Source organism: Sorex araneus, chromosome 4, assembly GCF_027595985.1.
Source record: "Sorex araneus isolate mSorAra2 chromosome 4, mSorAra2.pri, whole genome shotgun sequence".
Taxonomy (NCBI): Eukaryota; Metazoa; Chordata; class Mammalia; order Eulipotyphla; family Soricidae; genus Sorex; species Sorex araneus.
The window spans coordinates 157,415,780-157,443,250 of record NC_073305.1 but is presented as its reverse complement, the minus strand read 5'-3'; the positions used below and the strand labels follow the sequence as shown (position 1 = coordinate 157,443,250).

At 39.7% G+C, this 27,471-nt stretch overlaps 1 protein-coding gene across 5 annotated transcripts in view; it reads right to left on the bottom strand.

The window, feature by feature from the left end:
* Positions 1-27,471, bottom strand: part of AKAP7 (A-kinase anchoring protein 7) — a 130,228-nt gene that overhangs the window by 81,833 nt on the left and 20,924 nt on the right. For all 5 annotated transcript variants that reach the window (XM_055135304.1, XM_055135303.1, XM_055135302.1 and 2 more), the window contains exons 4-5: positions 24,457-24,593; positions 17,130-17,290 (exon numbers count right to left, since the gene is read on the bottom strand). In XM_055135304.1, the coding sequence (XP_054991279.1) occupies positions 17,130-17,290; positions 24,457-24,593 (298 nt within the window). The remainder of the gene's footprint in view (positions 1-17,129; positions 17,291-24,456; positions 24,594-27,471) is intronic.

Below are 27,471 nucleotides of genomic sequence, written 5' to 3'. Positions count from 1 at the left end.
GGGTACCAAAATGGTGGTTCAGTTCATCCCCAGCACTGCAGGGTCTAGACAGCCCCACATCCTCAGGCCCTAGCACTGGCCCTCCAACCTACCTGGCCAACACCCACCAATCGTCAGGTCTCCTGAACACCACTTCAGAGGCACCCACAATAAATAAAAAGTGGATACAGTATTTTTTTGTTGTTGTTGTTGTTGTTGTTTTTTAAATTTTTATTAAATCACCATGTGGAAAGTTACAAAGTTCTCAGGTTTATATGTCAGTTATACAATATTCAAACACCCATCCCTTCACCAGTGCCCAAATTCCACCACCAGAAACCCCAGTTTACCCCCTGCCCCCACCCCCTACCCCCTACTGTATAACTAATGAATTTCACTTCATTTTTTCTTTACCTTGATTACATTCCATAATTCAACACAAAACTCACTATAGTTGACATAACTCTCTCTCTTTTTTTTTCTCTTTTTCCTTTTCCATTTTTTTTTTTTTAATTTTTCCCCCTCATCCCCCTTCCTGCGCCTCATAGTATGGCGTACTCCACGCCACGTTGGCCAGCGTGGGGCTTTTGCTTAGCTCATAGTCCAGAGGTGGCTGTTACATTAAGAACCTTCAATATTTCAACAAAAACTTACTGTTATTATTTGGAGTTTCCCCCCCAAGTCTGACCTGTTCAAATGGAACCCTTTCACATTGATGACAATTATAAATGTTAAGTCGCGCGGACGCGGCAGCGTCCGCGCGGTTTTGGATTTCTGTATAAAGTCCTGGGAAAATTCTGCCAGAAACCAATTCCTAAAGCTGTCTCTGGTTCCCGCTTGTTCCACATCTACCGGCTCTGCAGGGGCATGGGCGCCCGGGCCGAAAACCCGGCCGGCCGGAGCCGAGCACGGGCCCGACTAGGGCTGGCTCTGTATCCTGCGGCTGTTTCAAGTTCAAAGCACACATTTTTTTTTTTTTTTTTTCCGCGCCACCAAGTTCGTACCTTCTCAACGGACCCACAAAATGTCGGACACCACGCCTTCTCCCGGAGGGGAGAGAGACCAAGAAGGAAGGTTCTTTCCTCCGTTAGCCGGCGTGGGGCAAAGGCTTAATTCAGAGTCTCCATACATGGGTGCAGGCACTGGCTGGAACCCCAATTCCTAAAGCTGTCTCTGGTTCCCGCTTGTTCCACATCTACCGGCTCTGCAGGGGCATGGGCGCCCGGGCCGAAAACCCGGCCGGCCGGAGCCGAGCACGGGCCCGACTAGGGCTGGCTCTGTATCCTGCGGCTGTTTCAAGTTCAAAGCACACATTTTTTTTTTTTTTTTTTCCGCGCCACCAAGTTCGTACCTTCTCAACGGACCCACAAAATGTCGGACACCACGCCTTCTCCCGGAGGGGAGAGAGACCAAGAAGGAAGGTTCTTTCCTCCGTTAGCCGGCGTGGGGCAAAGGCTTAATTCAGAGTCTCCATACATGGGTGCAGGCACTGGCTGGAACCCCAATTCCTAAAGCTGTCTCTGGTTCCCGCTTGTTCCACATCTACCGGCTCTGCAGGGGCATGGGCGCCCGGGCCGAAAACCCGGCCGGCCGGAGCCGAGCACGGGCCCGACTAGGGCTGGCTCTGTATCCTGCGGCTGTTTCAAGTTCAAAGCACACATTTTTTTTTTTTTTTTTTCCGCGCCACCAAGTTCGTACCTTCTCAACGGACCCACAAAATGTCGGACACCACGCCTTCTCCCGGAGGGGAGAGAGACCAAGAAGGAAGGTTCTTTCCTCCGTTAGCCGGCGTGGGGCAAAGGCTTAATTCAGAGTCTCCATACATGGGTGCAGGCACTGGCTGGAACCCCAATTCCTAAAGCTGTCTCTGGTTCCCGCTTGTTCCACATCCACCGGCTCTGCAGGGGCATGGGCGCCCGGGCCGAAAACCCGGCCGGCCGGAGCCGAGCACGGGCCCGACTAGGGCTGGCTCTGGATACAGTATTTTTTAAAATTCATATAGTAGATATGAATTTCAGTTGGCAAACTCATTTATTAATTTACTCAATCAGCAAATAATTACCAAGAGCCTACGCTCTGCCAGCTTCTGTTCAAGTGCTAGGGAGACAATAACAAAGGAAACAAAACATCTGCCTTTCTAAAACATCCATATGTTGGCTGCCACAAACAAAATTATAAAGTAAAATCAATAAGCGGTATACAAAAATATAAAGCAAGTAAGAGTATTAAAAATGATGTGGATTTGGCCCCATACCGAGCCAATATCACCGGGGCACCCAAGATGGAGCGGGTGCAGTCTCCCCACCAACTCCAGATGGAATCCCGGTGACCAAGAGCTTCCATAAGCAAGGCCCAGGTATGCGGGTTCAGGACTAAATTTCGAGGCCTCATAGCAGCAGAGGACACAGGCTGTCCCTCCCCAGTCCCCACCTGCCCAGTAAGTGGCTGTCACACCCACAATTTGCCTCTGGGCTCCATCTTAGCGCACCAACAGCCCTGGCCCAGAGACTCCCATTGAATCCAAAATTGGATTAGTGCCATACAGAGATGTCTCTGGACCCCAACCATTTACAATCTAGAAATTTACATTCACAATCACAGCCACGCAAGTTCTCATGATATTCAAAATGAGCAACGAAAAATAAACTATCTGGTGTCTGCCCCTGGCAAGCAGGCTTGAATGGTGGTGGGAAAATTCGAGCAAAACATAATGCCCAAAATTAGAGAGAATTTGAGAAATTGTCTGCCATAGAGGCAGGGTGAAGACTGGGATGTGGGGGCAGAGGGAGGATACTGGGGCCAATCGCTGGTGGAAAATGTGCACTATTGGAGGGATAGGTGTTTCATCACTGTATGGCTGAATCTCAAACATGAAAGCTCTGTAACTCTATCTCATGGTGATACAATAAAATAAATAAGTAATGTGGAGTTCATGCCCAATTCAATCAGCTTAATCAATGGCTGAACAAATAGTAATACTCCTACATTATTTTTAAAAATGATGTGGAATAAAAGCAGTTCCTGTTTTAGAAATGGTCTGAGAATGTTGCTCTGACGATAAGATATCTGAGAACACCACCTGAACAAAGCAGAGTCAGGAATCACAAATATATTCTTGGAGGTGGGGGGGAAGGGGAGGGTCTGAGGGGAGGGGTTTGTTAGAGGTGTACTTCTGATAGCCAGAATCACTTCCGAGGTAAAGGATGTTTAACAGGTCCAAAACCAGTATAAAAGGAAAATAAGTAGGGATGGGGGCGGGGGGGCGGGCAGGAGGTTAAGAAATGGACTTGAAGAAGTAGGCAGGGACTTTGGAATTTTACTCTTTGTACGATGGGAAAGTCTGAGAGGGTTTTAAACAGGGAATATTTACATGTTAAGCTGAACCTTCTTTAATTATAAATATTTCAACTAGAAGAGATTCTTCTAGGAAGAATAATTTCTCCACCAGAATAAAACAACTCTCAGGCAGTTCAAAGTGTTCTCTCTCTCTCTCTCTCTCTCTCTCTCTCTCTCTCTCTCTCTCTCTCTCTCTCTCTCTCTCTCTCTCTTTCTCTCTCTCTCTCTCTCTTCCCACCCCCCAACCCCCGCTTCCTCCCTCCCGCCCTCTCTCTTAGTTGCAGGAGAAGGCAGCAAAGGGAGAGTCATGGTACTCTCAATGGGTAGGGGGGCTGTGGTGCAACACTGGGGTCCTAGGTCACCTGGATTCCTGGGAGACATGTCCAGGCCTGGTTTCCTAGTATCAGGACAGGAAAGCTGATCATGGTAAGGTTAACTGCTGAAACCCCAGACTTCCCTCTATTCCTTATGCTGTATTTGTCTCCTCTGTGAGCACAGCGATGCCTCTGCCTGGAAGGGGAATGGATACAGAAGACGGTAAACGAGTTTTTACATCTTGTTTTTGCTATCTTTCATTTATGCTCTATGTGACATTTGATCACTGTTTGTAAATATGGGCCATATCCTTAAATTTCTTTTGCTGCTATTCACTACCACCATGAGTTTTTTCATCTCTCCTACAGCCATTAAAATGCCAAGAAAATGGGGCTTCTCAGTTGCAAACAAGAGTCGATACATTTTAGCTAAGTCAAGAAGGAAGGAATTTGGGGCATGGGGTAGGGTAGGCACAACCAATGATGCTTAGGGCTTACCCCTGGCTTTGTGTTTAAGGGTCCTGGGGTTGCTCAGGTGACCAAATGTGCTGCCAGGGATTTAAATCAAGAACTTCCATATCCAAGGCAAGTGCCTTAACCTCTATATGATCTCTCCGGCCCCAGGAGGGCCGGAGACTATCTGAAAGACTTGAATGTCAGATTGGAAGGCCATGGAATGCAGAAAATGTGCAAAGTTATGGAGGAAAATGGGTGCATTAATGAAACCGCAAGAAACTGACATTACTAAAACCATGAGCAGTATACAAAGGGCAAGGAATGCTTTCGCTGCCACATACTGTTGGTACCTATCACTGATGAAACAACCAGTTTCCAGAATGAAATCTGCTGAGAATTCTTTGTTTCAAGATGCTAGCTTCTGATTTAAAACCTAAGCCAGGGGCTGGAAAGATTGTATCATGGGCAGGGCACTTACTTTGCTTAGTGCAAATCTGGGTTTGATCTTTGACACTAATTACGATCCCCTGAGCACCTTGGGGACTGATCCCTGAGCACAGAGCCAGGAATGTCTTTTTGTTTTTTGGCACCTGGCAGTGCTCAGGACTTACTTCCGGCTCTGCACCTAGGGACTACTCTTGGAGAGGCTCGGGAGACTATATGGGTGCCAGGGATCAAATTCAAGTCAACCCTATGTAAAACTATCTATCTGGCCTTGAAATGGTCATTTTTATGCATCATAAGCCAGCTAAATATTGGCAATGCCTGGGGCTGGAGAGATAGCACAGCGGGTAGGCGTTTGCCTTGCACGCGGCCGACCCGGGTTGAGTCCCAGCATCCCATATGGTCCCCTGAGCCAGGGGTAATTCCTGAGTGCAGAGCCAGGAGTGGCCCCTGTGCATTGCCAGGTGTGACCCAAAAAAGCCAAATATATATATGTATGTATATATGTATATATATGTGTGTGTATATATATAGGAATATATATATATATATGAAATGCCATGATGGACAGATGTATTAAGTATCTAAGATTTGATAGAACTAATCAGGGCATATTTTCCAAGTCTTCAAGTGTTTGACAGAATTACCATATAAGGAGGCAGAGAGTCTCTTGCCCCGAGCCTGGCTGTCTTCCCTGAGGCCCTCGAAGGGGAGGGGCTTCAGTTTCCCTCCCCGCCCCGAGCAGAGCTCCTGTGGCCAAAGACCTCTGAAGTCTAGCCACAGCCATGCTCGAGGCCCCTCTCCAAATGTCCTGATGAGGAACTGGCAGAGGAATCCAGGTGTGAGAGACCTGGGGCTGAGACCTCCAAGCCTGCTCGGATTGGGACTGGGCCTCTTCCGCTCAGATTCCCCATTTTCTTGTAGCTAAGTGGTCACACCCAGAAACTGCCCCTGGCACCATGTAATCCCACCAACGGTCAACATTCAGAGACTATAAAACCAAGCTCCCAGAAACGACATCTTATAGCCTAGTTCTCCCTCTTGGAGAACCTGGCAAGCTACCGAGAGTTTTCTGCCCCCATGGGAGAGCCTCGCAAATTCCCCATGATGTATTCATATGCCCAAACCAGTAACAATGATGGGTCTCATTCCCCTGACCCCGAAAAAGCCTCTAATACGGCACCATTGGAAAGGACGAGTAAAGAGAGGCTTCTAAAATCTCAGGGCTAGAACAAATGGAGACGTTACTAAGACCCGCTCGAGAAATTCAACGATCAACAGGATGATGATGATGATGATGATGATGATGATGATGATGATGATGATGATGATGACCACATAAGGAATAGCGACAGTACAGCTGGTAAGGCATTTGACTTGCATATGGCTGAACCAGGTTGGATCCCCAGAACCTCTATGGTCCTCTGGGCCTACCAAGAGTGATTCCTTAGCACAGAGCAAGAAGTATGCCCTGAGCACCACTGGTATGGCCCAAAAACATAAACAAAAATGAATTACCACATTAAACAGTTTCTGATTGCAATTTAGCAACATGTTCTCATCAACAGAAATAGCATGAAGGTGTGAAAAACAGTTATTCAGTTATTTATTATGCATTTCTGATCCAGGCCAGACCCACTATCCACTAAAGACAGCATACATGTCTCATATTCATGGTGCTCAATGTTTTATGGTCTAAAGGGGCAAATTTAAGTCCAATAAATAAAAGGACTTAATAATGTTTCAGATTATCAGAAAATACAACAGATGTTGAGAAAGAACTTTTGTTAACAGACATTAAATAGACCTTATGTTTATTTACCAACTATATTAAGGTTTATATAATATCATCTTTGATATAGCAATTTTATTATTGATTCCAAAAACAACTTTGCCCAATGAACTAGTTTCAGGTACATCAAATTCTAATCAATCAGCTGCTATTATTCACTAGATTAGAAATCTTTGATTATGAATATTTATTTACATACTGCTCTTAAATAACAGGTGTCATGGAAAATATTTTATTTTATGCACATGTTTTTCAGTACATTGTAGATTCTGGGTATATAGAGATGGGGAAAAAGAAAGTGCTACTTTCATTTTGACAAGTACTTTTTAGTACTAATTTTATATTCCAAATATCAGTAAAATCTAGTGTTTATTCTAAGCATTAAGAAATTGTTATAGAAATACCTTCTTGAGATAAGAGTGTGTGATAGTTTAAAAACCACAAGTCACTCTTTATCTGTATTTACTATTTTATAAAGGAGCTTCTTAATAATTTATAAGACTGCTCAATTCCTCCCAGTGCTATAGACATTCCTTTAAGTAGTAAATAGAAAAACCACACAGCAAATACATCACATATCTCTGAAAAGGCAGTTAAGAATGCTTTACTCATCATCATCATCAACATCATCATCATCCCCTTGATCATCGATTCTCTCAAGCGATCTCAGTAACATCTCCATTTGTCCTAGCCCTGAGATTTTAGCAGCCTCTCTTTACTCATCCTTCCCAATGGTGCAGGATTGGAGGATCTTTCAGGGGCAGGAGAATGAGATCTATCATTGTTACTGGTTTTGGCATATGAATACACCACAAGGAGCTTGCCAAGCTCTCCCATGCGGGCAGGAAACTCGGTAGCTTGCCAGGTTCTCTGAGAGGGAGAACCAGGCTATAAAATGTCTTGCGGCCTTGAAGCTGGATGTTCTGGATGCTGGCCATTGGGATTACACAGTGCCAGAGGCAGTTTCTGGGTGTGACCGCCTAGCTACTGGAAAATGGAGGATCTGGACAGAAAAGGCCCAGTCCCTATCTGAGCAGGTGTGGAGTCTCAGCCCCGGGTCCCGCACACCTGGGTTCCTCGGTCGGTTCCTTCATGTGTGAGGCTCATCTGAACACGTAGAGAGGGGCCTTGAGCATGGCTGTGGCTGGGTTCCAGAGGTCTTCAGCTCCCAGGGCTCTGCTCAGGTTGGGGAGAGAAACTCAATCCATCCCTCCGAGGGGCCCTGTTGAAGACAGCCAGGCTCGGGGGCAAAAAGACTCTTGCGGGGTTAAAAATATTTCACTTAAAAATGGGGTGTGATTTGCAATGGTGAGCAAGGCAGTAAACAAATCTTAATCATCCAGACATCATTCAAGAGGAGTTTACTACTTCCTCAGCGGTTAAGAAAACTGATTTTGGCTGAACTGTCTGAAAAATAAGTAAAGAAGATCAAACTTTGATGGAAATCAAAGCCCACTGATTTCTGTGGTCTGGGTGCTCTGGTTTAAAGAGAAAGTGGGTACCTATAGCCCTGAATCTCCACACTTAAGAGTGGTCCAAAGGCAAAGACCAGGAGGGTAGAGGAGACAAGAAAGACCAAGACCCAAGCACGTCCAGGTGATGTGCGGGGTCTTCACTGTCTCCCCCGGGTCCCTGGAGAAGGCCCTGGGCTTCTCAGCCATGATGCACCTCAGGACCTCACTCACTGTCTTTCCCTAGGAGTGGCCACTCATATCTTGGCTCTCAACTCTCACCTCAATCATTTAGCCCAAGTTTACAGGAACACCCTATGGCCGCTGGAGCTAAAGGAATCTAAATTTTTAAGGTCCATCGCAATAGCACAGTGGGTAGGGCATTTGCCTTGCATGCAGCCAACCCGGGTTTGATTCCTTCGTCCCTCTCGGAGAGTCCGGCAAGATACCGAGAGTATCCTGCCCACACGGCAGAGCCTGGCAAGCTACCCGTGGCGTATTCAATATGCCAAAAACAGTAACAACAGGTCTCACAATGGAGACGTCAGTGGTGCCCGCTCGAGCAAATCGATCCAACGCTCCAGAGCACTGGCTGCTATGTGAAGAACGGCTGACCATTCTTGACCCTTAGTTTCTTAAGTGTAAATAGAAATAATTAACCCAAGAATGAGCATTAGAAATGACATTCTCAAAGGGCAAGCACTTGGGGTGGGAGGCTGGGGCAGAGGTTGGGGAAACCTCAGGGTAGACAAGGGTTACTGTAACGGAAAAGGAACTTGGCCCATCAATGCTCCTTGGACTGAGAGACTCCTATTTTCAGAAGAGAAGAGAAAGGCCGGAGAGGAGGACCCACATAAAAGGTGAAGATTCCTTCCTAGCAAGCAATCACCAAGCAAGAGAAATTGGTGATGGTGACGATGTAAGACACCTGCAGGACCTCACAAATGCAGGGGCGAAGAGCTTGAGGACAATTCTGGGCTTCAGAATGAGAAGTTGCCCAGAAACACACAAAACCTCTGGAAATCCTACCACAGTTTTTGTTTTTTTTTTTTTTTTTTAATGTGATGATATAACTCAATTAAAGTAGTGGGGAGCAAAACTCTAGTCTCATCGAACAAAACAGCAAAACAAGTGTCTTGAATAAAGCGCCATTTTATTTCCTTCAGGAGTCAGCAGCGGTGAGGCCAGGCTTTCTGGGTTTCTTGGGTGATCCAGGGAAATTCCCAAGGCCTTCTAAAGCTGATGACCCCTGGTTATGTTTTATTTCACCCCAAATTTTATGGCTTCCCTTTTCTTTTATTAGCAACAAAACACTAAGTATGCTTTACTAAATAAAGTAGTTACTTTTCAGCTAAAGATAAAAATTACTTAAAAACACTTTCTGAATCCTAGCATACTTTTCTATTAATAATAATAAAATTAAAATTATAACTAAAGACTAAATTTTTTGTAATTTTTCTGGTTTTTTTTTTGGTTTGGGGGCAATAGACAGCTATGTCCTGGGCTTATTCCTCTGTCTGCGCTCAGGGATCACTACTGGCAGTGGTTAGGGAACCATATGGGATGCTGGGGATTTAACTGGGTCAGCCACATGCAAGGCAAGCACCCTGCCATTGTTCCATCTCTCTAGCCCTAATAGCCTTTTTTTTTTTAGTTTTATATGTATTTTTATACAGGAAATTTCCTCCAGGTGAACTTTGTTAAATATGCAGTAACAAATTGCCTCAAAGAAAACTAATAGATAAAATTTGATAAAATTATGTGTTTTAGTTATGTGTATTTTATTATAAGGCAAACATTTTCTCCTTTTATCTCCCTTTTATCATATTATCTTTTTAAACATTCAAAGTGTGCTTATATGACAGGCACAGTTTGTAATTTAACTACAAAGATATTTATTGATACTGTAGAGTACTAATGTATGTTAAGTGGTCCTAATAAATTCTCTGGCTGGTGGCAGAACTTCTCAGGAGGCCTGGGGCAGGAGTCTTGGCCACCTAGATTAGTGGTTCAAAGTCAGGGCCCAAGGATGTGGTGCTGCTCAGGCCCTGTAGTGCCAGGATTATGCTGGCATCCTGGTGAGCCTCCAGGTCACACGCAGCACCACCAGGTAACCCAGGAAACCACCAGGGGTAAACCCGGAGTACAGAGGTGGGAGTAGCCCCTGACCATTACCAGCTGCGGTCTAAAATCAAAAATTTTCTTTTCAAGGGGGAACTGGATAAGAGGGAAGTATAAGCATTTGAGGACAATATCTAGAATGATTTAAGCTTCCGTCTAAGATACATAGAGATTGCTGACTCATGTTTCCATTAGAATAGGAAACTCACAAAGTTAGTGAGAAGACTCACAAAGCTAGTAAGTGAAAAAGCAGAAATGGGGTTAAATTGCAGATACGTAGGTCTAGAAACCTGAAAACAATGAATAAAGAGATAAGTTCATATTCTGGGGATAAAGGTAAGTGACAGAACGCATGGATGCTTTGCATGAATGCGGCCCTACGTCCAATACCCACGCATAATCTTCTCCATCCACCCGCCCACCCCAAATGAGAGATAACCCAATAAGTCAACTGAGAAAATTGACTCAGAGAAGTAAAAAGAGAACCAAGAAAGTGGCATCTCAGTAATCAGAGGACTTTCTACAAAGAACTACTCAACTGCATAAATAAATCTATGCACCTGTAAGATAAAGAAATCAGAAGGTCATCAGTGGCCTGCCACATGAGTTGGGAGTGGAGATATCAGATGGAGTAAGAAAAGGACTGTAATTGAAATTTATCAGCTACACAGGCGAGGTGGGGGTTGGGGGCTGGGGGGTGGGGAGAGGTATACTGTACTGTGGTTCTTGGTGGTGCAATATGTGCACTGGTGAAGGGATGGGTGTTGGAGCATTATGTAACTGAGACTTAAACCTGAAAGCTTTGTAACTTTCCACATGGTGATTCAATAAAAAAAATAAATTAAAAAAAAAAAGAAAGAAAAGGACTGTAAGATTTCACTCTACATTTGATAATGAAACAAAACAAATGAGTAAGCATAATCAAACATTTTGAATCCTAAGAATAAAATAGTGGGGGCCAGGGAGATGGTTCAAACGGTGGCGCACACGCTTGACATCCGAGAGGTGCTGAGTTCCCTCCCCAGCTCCCCGTAGTGTCTGGATCACAGATACTGCATGCCCTCCTGACATGTTAGTTGTAGCCCTGGTGGCCCCTGGGTGCCACTGAGAGGCCATCCTGCTGGGCCAAGCATGGAAGGGATCAAACCTTGGAGACTGAGACTAAAACAATCTCAGACTGCCTGGGTTGGAGTTCTGATTCTACCACTTATTTACAAATTACTTAACATCTTTGGACCTCAGTTTTTGTATATATAAAGGAGGTGATAAGACTGATTTCTATCTCATGAGATCAGATCAAATGTGTTAACATTTCTAGATGTTTATAATAACATCTAGCACAGTAAAAATCCATTTAAGTAGTCTAATTTTAAAAATCAAGTAAAATCAAGAAAGGAATGTAGGGAATTAGAGTGTGACTCCCCAAAATAGGTCACATAAGGATAATTTTGAGCTGGAGGCAAAAGACAATCAATAAATGCAGAAAGAAACCTTACCAGTTTCCTTTATCTGACTAAAAGTAGAAGCGTTTGAAAAATGAAAGCTAAATCCCTCCAGGTGAATTTGAATAAAGTTTATTCTATTAGAGCCCCCAAATCATATATTTCTTTGCAGTTTGCCTTCCTTGAAAACCTAACATACCTTTTTATTTTATCAATCATTTATTAAAATGCCAAACTAGCCCAAATTCTAAGGCCCCTTCGAATTCGTCACTAGGTTTCCTCCCACAGAATGTGTACTGCATACATTAGTAAATGGTTTTTCTCTTGCTCATCTTTGTCTAATTTTACAGGATCCAAAAAGGGGTATTAGGTAATTAGGGAGGCAATTACCCTGTAGGTAATTCCCCCTATAGGGAGAATGAAACTGGCTAAGAGAGGTGAGAAAGGAAAGGACATGGAGAGAACCAGAGGGGCCTTCACAAGTGGACAGGGCACCCATCAGAGGTCTGAGTGATCTCAATGGTGCAGGCTGTGGCTTGAGGCATCCTCACTGACGAGAAACACTGTCTTTGCTCAGTGCTGTCTGAAGCATGGCTAAGGTATTCTGATGGCTCAAGAGAAAGCACAGTCTAAGGGACTGAGGCAGAGGGCCAGCGGTTGTTGGTTTCGATGCCGAAAACTTGATACTGGCAACAGAACAAGCAACCTGTATGGCTAGCTGTAGGGCACTCACAACTGCTACACAGGAGTGGAAAACAGATCTCCATCTCTGGGAGGAAAGGACATAATGTCCCAATGAAAACTGAAAATTCCTTCATTCTTTTATCGAAACAATGCACCTGGAATCTCTTGCCATCATGTTAACCAAGGGTATCTTTCTTCTTTCTTAGATTAAAAAAAAAAATTAAAAAGACTGGCAAGGCCTAATAGAATTCCAGCAGATTACATTTTTGGCCATCTCTTAATGTAATATGCTTGTTAAAAAATAGTTTGCTGAAAATCTGAATGAAATCACACATGCATTTCTAGACAGAAAGCTTTCCTGTGCAGTTTCATCATGCAAAATGTGGAGAAATGCCATATTAATGTATGATTTTTGCCCCACATCCTTGGACTATGAATGTGTAATTTAGAATATATTTTAAGCTCTATGAGCTTCTCTGTAATGACAGGAAAGGAGAAAGTACTGTTTAATTCTGGAAAACAGGCTCACTCCAGGTCAACTTTAGAGCCTCTGATGCCACACACCTTCCATGAACCCTTAAGCAGTTCTCCACAAACCTCTATACATATGACTCTGTAAACTTCATCCCACCAACATCTATAAAATTGACACGTGGTACCATCTTATCTGGAAGCAGAATTCAATTTACAGTCAAAAATCATTGATTCACTCGAAATATCCAAGGTAACTAGAGAAAGAATACCTTGCAAATTGTCTGCCACACAAGCAGGGGGAAGCATCGAAATAAATGGGAATTAATTAATTAATTAATTAATGGGAAATAAATGGGGCTTTTAGTGGTGGAAAATGTGCACTGGTGAAGGGATGGGTGTTGGATGACCGTATGATCTAAGTTCAAACATGAAATTTTTGTTACTGTATCGCACAGTGAATTAATAAAAATATAAAAATTTAAATTAAAAAAATCATCGATTCGAACTCTACATTTATAATGTACCTTCTTCCATTTCACACATTAAAAATTCTAAATTCCTCTTCTACAATTCTTCCAGCAATAAGTTCAAATATTAATGTGTGAGATTTGAACATTTTTCAAAACATATCTAATATTTTAAATATTCCCTTTTATTAACTTGAAAAATGAAAACCTGTGGAAAGTAAATCAGACCATAATGAATTCCAACATTCAACTATTTTTCAAGTTTGTTTCACTTCATAATAGGTAAACTTCACTTCTTTATAAAAATGTCTACTAATTATTTTCTTTAATTCTTCTAGGGCTGGATCAATAGCACAGCGGGTAGGGCGTTTGACTTGCACGTGGCCAACCTGGGTTCGATTCCTCCATCCCTCTCAAGAGAGCCCAGCAAGCTATCGAAAGTATCCTGCCCCCATGGCAGAGCCTGGCAAGCTACCGAAAGTATCCTGCCCCCATGGCAGAGCCTGGCAAGCTACCCGTGGTGTATTGGATATGCCAAAAACAGTTAACAACAAGTCTCACAATGGAGACGTTACTGGTGCCTGCTTGAGCAAACTGATGAACAAGGGGATGACAGTGACAGTGCAGTGCTACAATTAATTCCTCTTCTGGGGCTATGGATATAGCTCAGGTGGCAGGGAACATGCCTTGCAAATTCAAGGCCCCAGGTTCAATCCCTCACACTAATCTGCCTGATAAACAACACCCAAGTGATCCAGGGGGTTCCCAAGTGCTATGAGCTAAACACTGCTGGGTAAGCTTCCACAACAATGAACAAAAAAAGGAGCCCACCTTCCCTTTCTACTAAATCAGATTGGCTCTGCCTCACTATTCTGAACAAATAAAAGTTTAATACTACTATATATCACTGTATCACTGTCATCCCATTGATCACTGATTTGCTCGAGCAGCCCAGTAACATCTCCATTCATCCTAGCCCTGAGATTTTAGCAGCCTCTCTTTACTCATCCTCCCCAATGGTGCCATATTAGAGGCTCTTCAGGGTCAGGGGAATGAGACCCATCATTGTTACTGTATTTGGCATATGAATACGCCACGGGGAGCTTGCCAGGCTCTCCCCTTTGCGGGCAGTAAACTCTCAGTAGCTTGCCAGGTTCTCCAAGAGAGAGAACTAGGCTATCAGATGTCCGTATCTGAGCAGCCTTGGAAATAGCAAAAAACAAGGTGAAGGGCAGTGGGTGTGTGTGGGAACGTCCTGTGGCCATCTGACTAAATAGAGTCAGGCACTGGGGCTGGAAAAGATAACTCAGCGTGCTGAGCACAAGTTTTGCATGCTGGGGCCCTGGTTCTACCCTGGGATTGCATGGTTCTTGTATGACTGAGAGTGATGCCTAAACACAAACTGTGAGTAGCCCCAGCGTAGCTCCAGACATGGTCAAAAAGCAATAAAGCAAGAAATAAGAGGCTGGAGCGAATATATATGTATATATATATGCATAATTCATTATAAAATTTTTAAAAATGTAATACCTCAACAATGAAAAGTATTCTTCTGAAAGTTAAAATAGAATCCTTAGATTGTAAAATACAATAAAGATAATAAATTATCCGACAGATATGCTAGCCAAAAGCAATCCTAATCCTGATGCCTTTTTAAATAAAAATAAATATTTTGATGAAAATGTTATCAATAATTTATAAGAACATTGACAAGAATACTGCAATAATACTGACATATATTGAAAATTATGACTAAATACTATATACAGTTTTCAACTAAACATTAGTGAAAAAATTTTATATACCTGATAAACATTATTTACATTTCTTATAAAAATAAAAATTATCAACAAAACAGTATGGTATGTGTAAGGTATTAAAAGTATAAGTGATTATATGAGAACAGAGAACTGTCCTCTATTTTCCATTCTGTGTGACATTTTTGTTTAAATATTTGGAAAAAAGAGAACTAATCTTGAGTAACAGTCTCTGGCACCAAGAAAGGAATGAGAGACAGTGGTCTTTTCTAAAATGACAAACCAATGTCCTTGGGTTTACAGCCAAATTAACATTGGCGAGTCCTCACATTCCTCAGTACACAATGGATCTTTCATCAATACTGGAAACTGCCTTTGTATGAATATTTCCAAAGAATGGATGGAATGCTCAGTATTGCAAGCAACCACTTAAGTATTTAAATAAACAGTGAATGAACACCAATTAGTGAAGTTTCTGAGTTCAGAGATAGTAATACTACAAAAGAAAATACCTAGACCTGTCCTTTCCAGAGTAGTCAAGAAAAACAGACTATTTCTTCACTGTGGGCATTAATTTCCAAATGATTTGCCATCATTAACTGTTCAAGTTTCCATCTCTTTGGCCAACTAATGATTTGAAGTCCTATTAGACTCATAATGTCTATTTTCTTGCATATTTTTTTGTTTATAATCTAACTTTTTTTTAGTGAAGTTATATTCACTACACAGAAAGGAAACATAATTGGGGCCAGAGTCCAGCTGATACGACTTTGCAATGCATATGGCCAACCTGGGTCTGACCCCCAGTACCCCACAGAGTTCCCTGAGCACCATCAGGAGTGATCTCTGAACACAAAGCCAGGAGTAAGCCCTGAGAACCTCCAAGTGTGACCTCTTTATCAAAAAACTAAAATAAAATAATCAACAATAAGAGACTTGATCTATGTGTGCCATCACCCGATAAGCAGGTGCAATGGATAAATATAAAGCTGCCTAAATACATTAAGTGAAAAGGTATCTCAAAAGATCATATACATGATACCCTTAAAAATATATACATAAAGCAAATTAAAGTGCAAATATTCTGAAAAATACAAAGAAATAATCAATAAGACTTTATGGTAATGGTTACTTTAAATTAATGAAGACCAAGGAATAGATTTTTGAAAAGAATAATGTGGTTAGGTTACTATTAAGGAATTAGCTTTCTTTCTAGGTGTTACGTATTTAGATGGTAAATATACTGCTTTTTAGACAACTTGAAAGAAAAAGTGGATGAGAGCATGTTATGAAGCAAGAATTTCTGAAGTTGAAAAGGGATGCTAAGAAGAGACAGAAAAAGATATTAAAGAAAATGAAAATAAAAATTGTTTATAGCATGTAGATAAAAGCCCAACACAACAGTCATCTATCCACAAATGTGCTTCTATTTCCCTAATACTTTCTATGGTACTGCACAAATCAAGGAGGTTTTCAAAAAAAAAAAATCAGGCCCAACATCACTGATTTTTCTTTTAGAAAGCAGTATCTTGGGGCTGGAGTGATAGCAGAGCAGTCAGAGTGTTTGCCTTGCACAGGGCCAACCCAGGTTCGATTCCCAGCATCCCATATGGTCCCCTGAGCACCGCCAGGAGTAATTCCTGAGCGCAGAGCCAGGAGTAACCCCTGGGCATCACCAGGTGTGACCCAAAAAGGAAAAAAAAAAAAGACTAGAAAGCAGTATCTAAACAGGAACGGGGTAAGTGTAGCATTTCTGAGTCATCTTCTGACTCTGGAATGGGGCTGAAAATCCCTACAAATCTGAATCAGGAGTTGGGTGATTCTTATTCATTATTTATTAAACGTTAGCAATATGTCCAAGATCATGATAACCATTAGGATCATTCAAAAGTACGATTAAGATAATCTTAACAAAGACTTGAGTTAAACCATCAACTTCCCAAATAGATGGGTTTTCCAGCAAAATTCAACATATTCCTTAGAAAGAAGAATCAAAACAACTTCTTAGGGAAGATGGAAGTGAAGATTTGAGGCAGGGAGAAAGGTGAGGGAACCTTGGTGGAGGGAAAGAGATACTCTTATAGGGGTGTGGTGCTGGAAAATTATATTCATGAAACCCCTAACACTGAAAAAATTGTAAAATCATAAATTGCAGTGACTAACATTTAAAAAAATATTTAAGGAGGGGAAAAAAAGAAAAAAATTTTCTCAGGCCTTTTATCTGGTTATTTATTTACAGAAGCAAACACAGAAGCAATCTGCCTATAAAGTAAGGTTATGCTTTATCCTTTTAATTGGCTCCCCCAATTAAAAAAGATGTCAAATCTCTGTAATAAGAACTGGGGTGGGGGATGGAGAGACTGCTTCTTTGACAGGTGAGATTTCATGTGAGTGTGTTCCGGTTTGTTTTACCTGCTATTTTCAAAAGCAGATGCATGTGGTCTCCTTCTGCCAGTTTAACAAATCCAACTTGACCTCCAAAAGTGTCAATCCCTTGAAAAGGCAAAGTCAACTGCTCTCCTTTGAGGATTTCTTCTATGAACGGTTTTAATTCCAAAAGAGCATCAATGCCACTAGCAAGAGATAAAATATTTTCAGTAACATATTAAGCAATAAAATAGTCAAAGGCAAGTAAAAAACCATTAAACCAGTTTAAGAAAGATAATGTTGACATTTGTACAAATTACTCTAAAGGTCAGGATACCTTCAGACACTAATTCTATATGGTTAAAATTAAGGTAATATTAATTTCTAAACATAAACAATGAAAGAAATGAATTAAATATTAATCTATTTAAAATTTTAAGTTTACAAAATTAAAATTTGCAAAAATATGAAAGCATATACTATGTTATATAGTACATGAGGAAATGTTTTTAAGAATTTTCATAAGGCCACACCCAGTATTACTTGGGTCATGCAGTGCCAAGGGCAAAATTCAGGGCATGACTTGAGCGATATCCCCAGTCCCTCACTAGGAAAAAAAAATTGTTTTTGTTTTTGGTCACTCCTGACAGTGCTCAGGTATTACTTATTTAGAGAACCATATGGGGCTCTGGGGATCAAATCCAGGCTGGCCATGTGCTCTACCTGCTGGGATACCTCGCCAACCACCCTCACTAGAAAAATTGTTAACCAAGACATACTGCATGGACAAATAAAAATAATTACTAGTGACATAATCTCCCAAACCTAAAACTACAAGAAATTACATTAGATTATATGAAAAGTGCTAGGTTCTTATTAAAATGTTAATATTTATATTTATTATTTAATATTATACTGAAACTAAAAATCTGTAGTAAAACTCAATGTATATCTTCAAATATAACTATCTCCATAACAACTTATTACAACTGTATTAAAATCAAATACAAGTTGTTTTTTTTTTGACTTTGGATTTCTTTATTTTGTTTTGGGGCCACACTTGGCGATGCTTAGGGTAGCAGGTACCAGAATCTAACCCAATTAAAATCAAATACAAGTTTAATTCGCCAGCTGCAGCTTATTCAAACTTGTTATAGCAGCTTAGTCTACTGTTACTGTATGCTATAATATTTTTGCTTATGAAAGCAAATATTTATTATTTATTAAGCAAATTTGAAATATTTTTAAGTTAGGATCAATTCTTCCCATTTTGAAGAGAATTTTCGCGTTAGCACTTTATTACAAGAAAAATATCACTAGGGGGCAGCAATTACTCAAAAAAGAAGTGCATGCTCTTACACTATGAAGTGAGCAAGCTATAAAACCCCTTCTGGGTATTGATTTTATAGCCTGCAACTTTACTATACAAGTCTATTGTTCCTAGGAGTTTCTTGGTAAAGGTTTTAGGGTTCTCTAAGTATAGTATCATACCATTTGCGGATAGTGAGAGCTTGATTTCTTCTTTTCCTGCCTGAATGCCCTTAATATCTTTTTTCTTGCCTAACCACTATTGCAAGTACTTCCAGTACTATATTGAACAGAAGTGGAGAGAGTGGGCATCCTTGTCTCGTCCCTGATCTTAGAAGGAAGGCTCTTAGTTTTTCCCCACTGAGGATACTGCTTGCCATAGGCTTGTAGTAGATGGCTTTGACTATATTTGACTATATTGAGGAAAGTCCCTTCTATACCCATTTTGGCGTGAGTTTTCATCATAAATGGGTGCTGGATAAAGATCAGGAGGTCTGCCCCACAGCTTGGAAACTGGCCTCACATGCTGGGGGAAAAGGCAGCTGAAATAGAGAAGGGAACATCTAGTAAAAGATGTTGGGAGGACCTATTCGGGTTGAAAGATGTGTATCGAAAGTAGACTATAGACCTAACATGATGACCACTCAATACCTCTACTGCAAACTACAACACCGAAAAGGAAAGTGAACAAAAGGGAATGCCCTGCTGCAGAGGGAGGGTGGGGTGGTGGAGGATGGGGTGGGGTGGTGGGAGGGATACTAGGAACATTGGTGGAGGAGAATGGGCACTGGTGGAGGGATGGGTAAACTATCACTGTATGACTAAAATACAAACACAAAAGTTCATAAGTTTGTAACTGTATCTCACAGTGATTCATTAATAAAATATTTTTTAAAAAAAAACCTTCTGGTAAAACACTATTGTCAATTATTCAGCATGCTATTAATGACAGTATTTTTAAAATATTTAGGTATTTTCTAGTTCTTTCATATTTTAAAAAGCCTTTATATATATCAAGCATTCTGACTTCATATTTTTCATACCAAATCTTATTTCTTTGTGAAAAATAATACACAGCATTTAAAAAAGAGCTTCAGAAATGTCACTATTTTAATAGACATTCTATTAAATTCACATTCTATTATGACTTTTAAAAATATTGCATTAAATCACCATGAGATAAACAGTTACAAAGCTGTCCATGATGGGTTTCAGTCATGCAATGTTCCAACACCCATTCTGTCACCAGTGTAAATTTCCCACCACCAATGCACCCAAGTATGCACTGGACCCAGTGTATTGGGCCCCAGGTTCAAGAGCTCAAGAGACCACCAAAACAAAATCACTGTTAATTAAATCACTTTATAAGTTCTTAAGTTCAATAAATCATTTAGCTATAGGTATGTTTATAGAGATATCAGTATACCTATGGGTATGGTCTAACTGAATAACTCTAACTGAACACATTCTAACATATGCAGGGTACCACTCCTCGAGCAGTAATTTATACCGAACTTCCTTAGCACAACCCTGTAACTGGGGATAGTGAATGTACAGATACTACAAGAACAACAGGAGAACAAGAAACTAGAGAATTGTCAGTACTAATAGGAAGTCAAGTGCCTGTTAAGTTCCAGATCTTACATTAAGAGATCTTACATGTGTTAGTACTATTGTTTTCTCTAGTCACTTGTAAATACAAATGATTTTCCAAAAATAAGGCAATTAATGAAACAGTCATGCTATGGTTCAAGAACCTTTACTAAGACTCTTAATTTAAATGTTCAGATTATCAGAGTACACTTTTATAATTAACATAGGCAAAGAAACAGAATAACCAAGGGTTCCCGTTGGATAATACTGAAGAATAGCTTACAGTTACAGAAATAATCATAAAGGCTATTTTTGTACATCAGGCTTTTTCCTCTTCTTTTTTTGAAATTTTAGCACTATGATTTACAATCTGTTAATGGTAGAATTTCATGCACGCAATGTTTCATGCATGCAAAAAACACAGCCTCCACCAGAGTGTCCTACTTCATTCTTAACACCACTGGCCCCGTTAACCCCCAACCTCCAACCTACCCTAACCCCTTTTTCCATTGCCTATCATGGTAAGCACAGTTCTACAGACCAGTCCTAAGATTCTATTGTCTTTGGACACTTGTCATTTTCTTGCTAAATCTCTTTATATTCCATATATGAGAGAGATCACTCTGTACCTATCTCTCTCCTTCTGGTTAACTTCACTTAGCAAGGTACTCTCCAGATACATCTATCACTGTCAATGTCACTGTCATCCCATTGCTCATCGATTTGCTCGAGCGTGCACCAGTAACGTCACCACTGTGAGACTTGTTACTGTTTTTGGTATATCGAATATGCCATGGGTAGCTTGCCAGGCTCTGCAGTGCAGGCAGAATACTCAGTAGCTTGCAGGGCTCTCCAAGAGGGACGGAGGAATCGAACCCGGGGCGGCCTCCTGCAAGGCAAATGCCCTGCTGTTGTGCTATCACTCCAGCCCCAGACAGATACATCTATGTGGCAACAAAATGCCTGACTTTGTCTTATAACCAAGTAGTATCCCATTGTGTATATATGTCACAGTTTTATTTTATCTCACCGTATGTTCTTGAACACTTTTGTCGATTCAAGATTTGAGATATTGCTGCAATGAACATAAGAGCACATATGTCTTTTCTGAATAAAGTTTATGGGGCAACCAGAACATCTCGGGGGTACCAAGATGCAGACATGCAGGATCATATGGAAGCTCAATTCTTAGTTTTTGAGAAGTGTCCATAGTATTTTCCCAAAGATTGAGCCAGCTGACAGTCATACCATCAATGGATGAGGTTTAATTTTTTACCATATCAACACCAACACTGGTTACTTTTGTTTTTTGTTTGTTTTATGTATTCTAGTCTCACAAGTGTGAGGACACATCTTGCTGTTTTAATTTGCATTTCCTTGATGATAAGGAATAAGGGAAATTTTTTCATATACCTATTGGCGATCTGTATATTTTCTTTCAGGAAGTTTCTATTTTCCTCTTCTCTCCATTTTTGATGGGGTTCCTTTTTTTTCTTGCACATTTTTACATATACTTTATACATCTTGGATTTTTTTAATTTTTCAAATTTTTTTCGTACAGTAACAATAATAGGTTTCATTTCCCTGACCCTCAAAGAAACCTCCAATCGTTGGGAAAGATGAGTAAGGAGAGGCTGCTAAAATGTCAGGGCTGGGATGAATGGAGACATTACTGGTGCCCACTTGAGTAAATCGATGAACAATGGGATGACAGTGATACAGTGATACAGTGAAAGTTGTTCACAATAATTGATTACATTCAATAATTCATCACTAATCCCATCATGTATCTTGGATATATTAACCCTATGTCAGATGAGTGTTGGACAAATATTTTCTCCTAAACTGTACATGTCTTTTAATTCTGACATCATTTCTTTTGCAACGCAGAATTTTCTTAGTTTGAGGGAGTCACATCTGTTTATCTTTTCCTCTGTTTGCTTGGCCAATGGCATCATACCATTAAACATAATTTTAGAGTCAATGCCATCAAATGTTCTACCTATTTTCCTCAATAAATGTTAAGGGTTCAGGTAAGATATAGATGTCTTTAATCCATTTTGAACTGATTTCTGTATATGCTGTGAGAAAGGAATCTGAGTTCATTTTTTTACATGTGGCTGACCAATTTTCCCAACACAACTTGTTAAATAGGCTTTATTTGCTCTACGTCATATTCTTTACTCCCCTGTCAAAGATTAGCTGTCCATATACCTGAGTATTTTTCTCCTTGACTTCAATTCTATTCCACTGATCTGAGAATCTGTCTTTATCCAGCACCACACTATCATTATTATAGCTTTATAGTTAACTTAAATTTGGGGGAAGAAAAGTCTCCCATCTTCTTTTTTTTCTAGAATCGCTCTGTCTATTCTGGGAGTTTTACTAGTTCAAACAAATTTCAACAAAATTTGGTCTATATCTTCAAAACCTGCTATGGGTATTTTTATATGGACTACATTGAGTCTGTATAGTCATTGAGTATGACTGTCATTTTGACAACATTGTTTCTTTAGATCAATGAACAAGTAATGAGCTACCATTCTTTAGTTTCTTATTTTATTTCTCTTATTAGTGATTTATATTTCTCTTTGTATGTCTTTCATCTCTTTCGTTAAGCTGATTTCTTGTACTTAATTTTTTGAGGCATAACTATGAATGTGATTTTTTTTAAATCTCTTTTTTCATTGTTTACATATAGAAAAACCATGTATTTCTACACACTGCTTTTGTAGACTGCCATTCTACTATATGAGTTTGTTATTTCTAGTGATTTTTGGTAGTCTTTAACATTTTATTGCTGTAGTATCATGTCATCTGCAAACACTATAGTTTAACTTCTTTTCCAATCTAAATGCCCTTAATATATTTTTTCCTACTTCAATGCTATGGCAAGGACTTCCAATACAATACTAAGCAACAGTACTAAAAGTGGATAATCTTGTCCACTTTAGAGGAAAGGCTTTCAGTATTTCAGCACTGAATATACTGTTCCTGTGGGCTCATGGTAAATAGCTTTAATTATATTGAAGAAAGATCCTTCTATCTCATTAATCACCAATAGAAATGGGGAAAAAAACTCAAACATCTAGCAATTAAACAACTTACTACTATTAAACCAACAGGTCAAAGAAGAAAAGAGTCAAAACGGATTCATGGAAACAAATGAGAATAAAAACAGAAATTACCAGAACATCTGGGACACAGAAAAGTAATGCTAAGAGTTCATAGCAATGCAAGCATTCATAAAGAAAGGGCCCACATAAAAAACACTAAAAAAATTTTTTAAAAGGTAACAAAAAAAAGCCCAAGGCAAACAGGAGGATGGACATAATAAAACTTGGAGCAGAAATCAATGAAATGAAAACTAAAAAAAAAGTTTTAAAAAAAATCAAAGAAACCAAGAGCTGATTTTTGAAAGAATAAACAAAATTCACAAACCATTAGCAAGATTCCCAAAGCAAAAAAGAGAGAAAATAAAATTCTAATGGTAAACTAATCAGAAATGAAAGGGGAGACATCATAACAAATACAACAGAAATACAAAGAATCACCAGGATTACTACTAAAATCTTTGTGTCAGAAAATTAGAGAACCCAGAGGAAATGGATAAATGTTTTACTCTGATAATCATCAACACTAAATCAAGAGGAAGTAGATCACATGAACTTTGATTACTATCAAAGATACTGAAATGGTAATCAAAAGTCTCAGCAAAAAACAAAATCCTGAGTTCAGATTGGCTAACTAGTAAATTATTTCAAATCTTTAAAGAAGACCTATTTCTAATCCTCTTCAGGCTCATCTAGAAAGTTGGAGAAACAAGAATCTTACCAGTTTTTATGAGGCAAATACTACCCTGATAGCAAAAACAGAGGCATCATGAAAAAATAAAACTACAAGGCCAGAATGATAGAAGGGTGGGTAGGGAGTTTGCCTTGCATGGAGCCAATCAGGGTTCAACCCCTGTTACCCCATTTGGTCTTCCAAGCACCACAAGAAGTAATCCTGAGCACAGAGCCATGAGTAAGCCCTGAGCACTGCAGGGTGTGGCTTCCCCTCCCACCCCCAAAACAAGAAAAAGAAAACTAGAGACCTAGATCCCTGGTGAATGTCGACGAAAAGATCCCCAACAAACTAACAGCAAACCAAATGCAATAATACGTTAAAAAAAAAAGAGAGAGAGGCATACAGCATTAACAAGAAAGATTTAACCTAGTGATACAAGGATGGTTTGATATATATAAATCAATCAATATATCATATCAATACAAAAAATAAAAATATGATCACTTCAGATGAAGAGAAAGCATGAGACAAGACCTAATACCCATTTATTTACATCAACTACTAACTGGAATAGATTATAATAAAAATATTTCTTTAAAATTTAAATGCCTCTTTGTGTTCTGTTAGATGAACTAAAAGTAATAATTTTGAAAATTATACTTACGAAAGACCTACTACTCACATGTTTACTTCATCTTCATTTAATAATTGCATTATTAGCAGGGTAATGTGAAAAGAACCATCACCACTCATTGTTTTGGCTAGTCGTTTGTCTTGTTGTATTATTTCATTTTGTACGATCTTAATTCCTCTTGTAATCTAATCAAGCACACAAAATAGAGATTAAGTAAATAAAATTTCCTTATAACTAAAGGTAAGAGAGGAAATAAGGAACAATCCAAATTAGGACAATGTCAAGATTCTTCAAGCAGACAATGCTGAATTGTCTACTTGTTTTCAAATACCACGAACAGATGACTTATAAAGCTTAGTGGGATGTATTAGACTAAAATGTTCACAGTGTTTGCCTATCATAAATGCACAGAGCTCAATACCCTTTTTCTACCAGATTGAGTTACTAGTTGGGAAAAACTCTCAATGGCCATGCATCATTTCAAAAACTTGTCCTTCAGTATACAGTGTGATTCACTCTAAGTATGATCTTTTCCTGAAAAATGCTTTATTCTTGCCCCAGAAAGGTCAGCCCAGCAAACATTCCATTTCAGCTGGAAGTAATATTTATTTGTGAATGCATCTGAGAACCTATTCTTCGTGGCCTTTAAGATTGTTTTAGGACAGCAATAACTGCAAAAAGAATGACTACTGGGGTGGAAGAGATAGTACAGTGAGTAAGGCACTTGCCTTGTACACAGCCAACCTGGGTTAATACCCAGAATCCCATATGGTCCCCTCAAGCACCACAGAAGTGATTCCTAAGGGCAGAACCAGAAGTAACTACTGAGCATTTCTGGGTGTGGACCCAAAATAGAAACAAAAATAATAACTACCATTATTTTCCCAGACTTGTGAAAAGGGTGAGAGCCACAGAAAGTTGGCTCCAAAAGAAGGATTTTAAATGAATGCTATAGAAAGCAGTGTCTTTAGCCTACATCAAATAAGAAATCCTTAGTATCCTCTCAAGTACCTACATTCCAAACTAAGAAAACAAAAAAATGCCTCGTCTCTTCTTTATCCCCAGTGATCCACTCCAACTTCCAAATGGGATTGTACTAGAAAAAGCTTCAACATGAAATAGCAAATACTCAAGAAAAGAAATACCCAAAGAAAGGAGTCTGGTAGGCATCAAAGTCCCAAGGCAGCAGAATTAATCAAAGAAAAGGAAAAGAGGGGCTAGGAATTTTAAAAGTCAGCTACATAAAAAGGCAGCAAGATAAGGGAAAAAACTGGATCAAGAGACTAGGAACTATTCTGATCCGAGAGTAACTGTTTTATCATGAGAAAAGGGAACTATTCTGATCCTAGAGTAACTGTTTTATCCTGAACAATGTTTCCATTATCTATGTAACTGACAAATCATGAGATGTTGTCCAGGGGAATCTAATTTCCCACTTATTTTTATAATAAATCCACATTACCCCAAATAACCTCAGATTTTCTATTCCTTCTAATCTGGAAAAAAGCCACACAGGAAATGGTATTTTCCTGGTAGGAGGTTTATGCAATAAAACCTAACATAACATTTCCCAAGAAAAGATGTTACTTCAATGAAACCAAACAAAAGTATATTGATAGCATTATAAATAAAACACAGCTAACATAATAGCACACAAAGATCTTAAAAGTGTTGGTTTCCTTGACTCTATGCTGATAAGCTTTACTTGTAAATTCCTTGAGGGCAATGTTTTTTTTCTTTCACTTCCCATTTCATTACAGTGCTTAGGAACAATATCAAAACCAGTCTTTAAACAACAGCAGCAATAGGTTCTGAGGACTGTGGGTAAGCATTTTACATATATTAGCTCAAAGATTGGTATCATATCTCCTAAAATAAGGCTGAGACATACACAATTAAATAATCCATTTAAGGTCATATAGCTAAAGCAAATAAACTTGAGAAGAAGGATAAATTTAACGTATAAGAGAAAAAATGAGGATGGCAAATGGAAGATCCTGGAGAGCAGAGGAGGATGAGACATAGCTAGAAGCAAAAGTTAAGCATTACAAGGAAGTTATTTCTATAAGATGACTATGAGAGAGATGGAGAAGTGACTACTAGCTCAAGCAATGGAGCATCATGGGCAGAAATGTCCCTTTCAGTTGAAGAGCACTGCCTTGCATGTGTGAGGCCCAAGCCCTGGATTCCAATTCCACTGAAGGACAAAAAAACAACAGGGCCAGAGAGATTAAACAGAGAATACGGTGTTTACCTTGCATGTGGCATACCTGGATTCAAGCATTAGAAACCCTTACAACTCCATCCAGCCCAAACAAGTGATAGCTGAGCACAGAACCAAGAGTAAGCCCCGAGCACCAACAGGTGTAGACCCCTTTGCCCCAAAAGCAGAAACATAAAAGGGGAAAAACAAAAGATAGACAATGTTTTTCTCTTTTTTAATCATTATTATTTTTAAAATTTTATTTATTTAATTCAATCACAGTAAGATACACAGTTACAGAGTGATTCATGATTGGATTTCAGTTACATCGTGTTCCAACACCTGTATTTTCACCAGTGTTCAATTTCCCATCACCAATGTTCCCAGTCTCCCTCCTACCCCACCCCCACCCCCCTGCCTCTAAGATATAGATGATTTTTACTTCTAGTAAATATTACATAATGAAACACACGGACCTCCTCCAAAAAAGCTTATAATGTACATCTACCACAGTTTAAGAAAGTCCATACTCAAATGGAAAGCTTTGTGCCCACTGTTAAGAAAGTAAGTGTTCAAAGTGTAAGAACTCCCAGCAATATAATTATATCACAAATTCTAGGGGGTACAAGAGGCAATTCTGGTTCCATTGGTAAGAGAAAAGTGGCATTAGATGAGAACTTTTTACATAATATAGAACAATCAAATTAGGTGGACAGGACTTGCCTTGGAAATCAAGTATTAAATCCAGTTCTGCCACACAGAAGTCACCTAATCTCACCTCTTCTTAAAACAGATATAAAACAGAACTAAGAAAATCTGAATCACCATATGTAGAGGATTTTGTTAAGGACCGTGGAAGA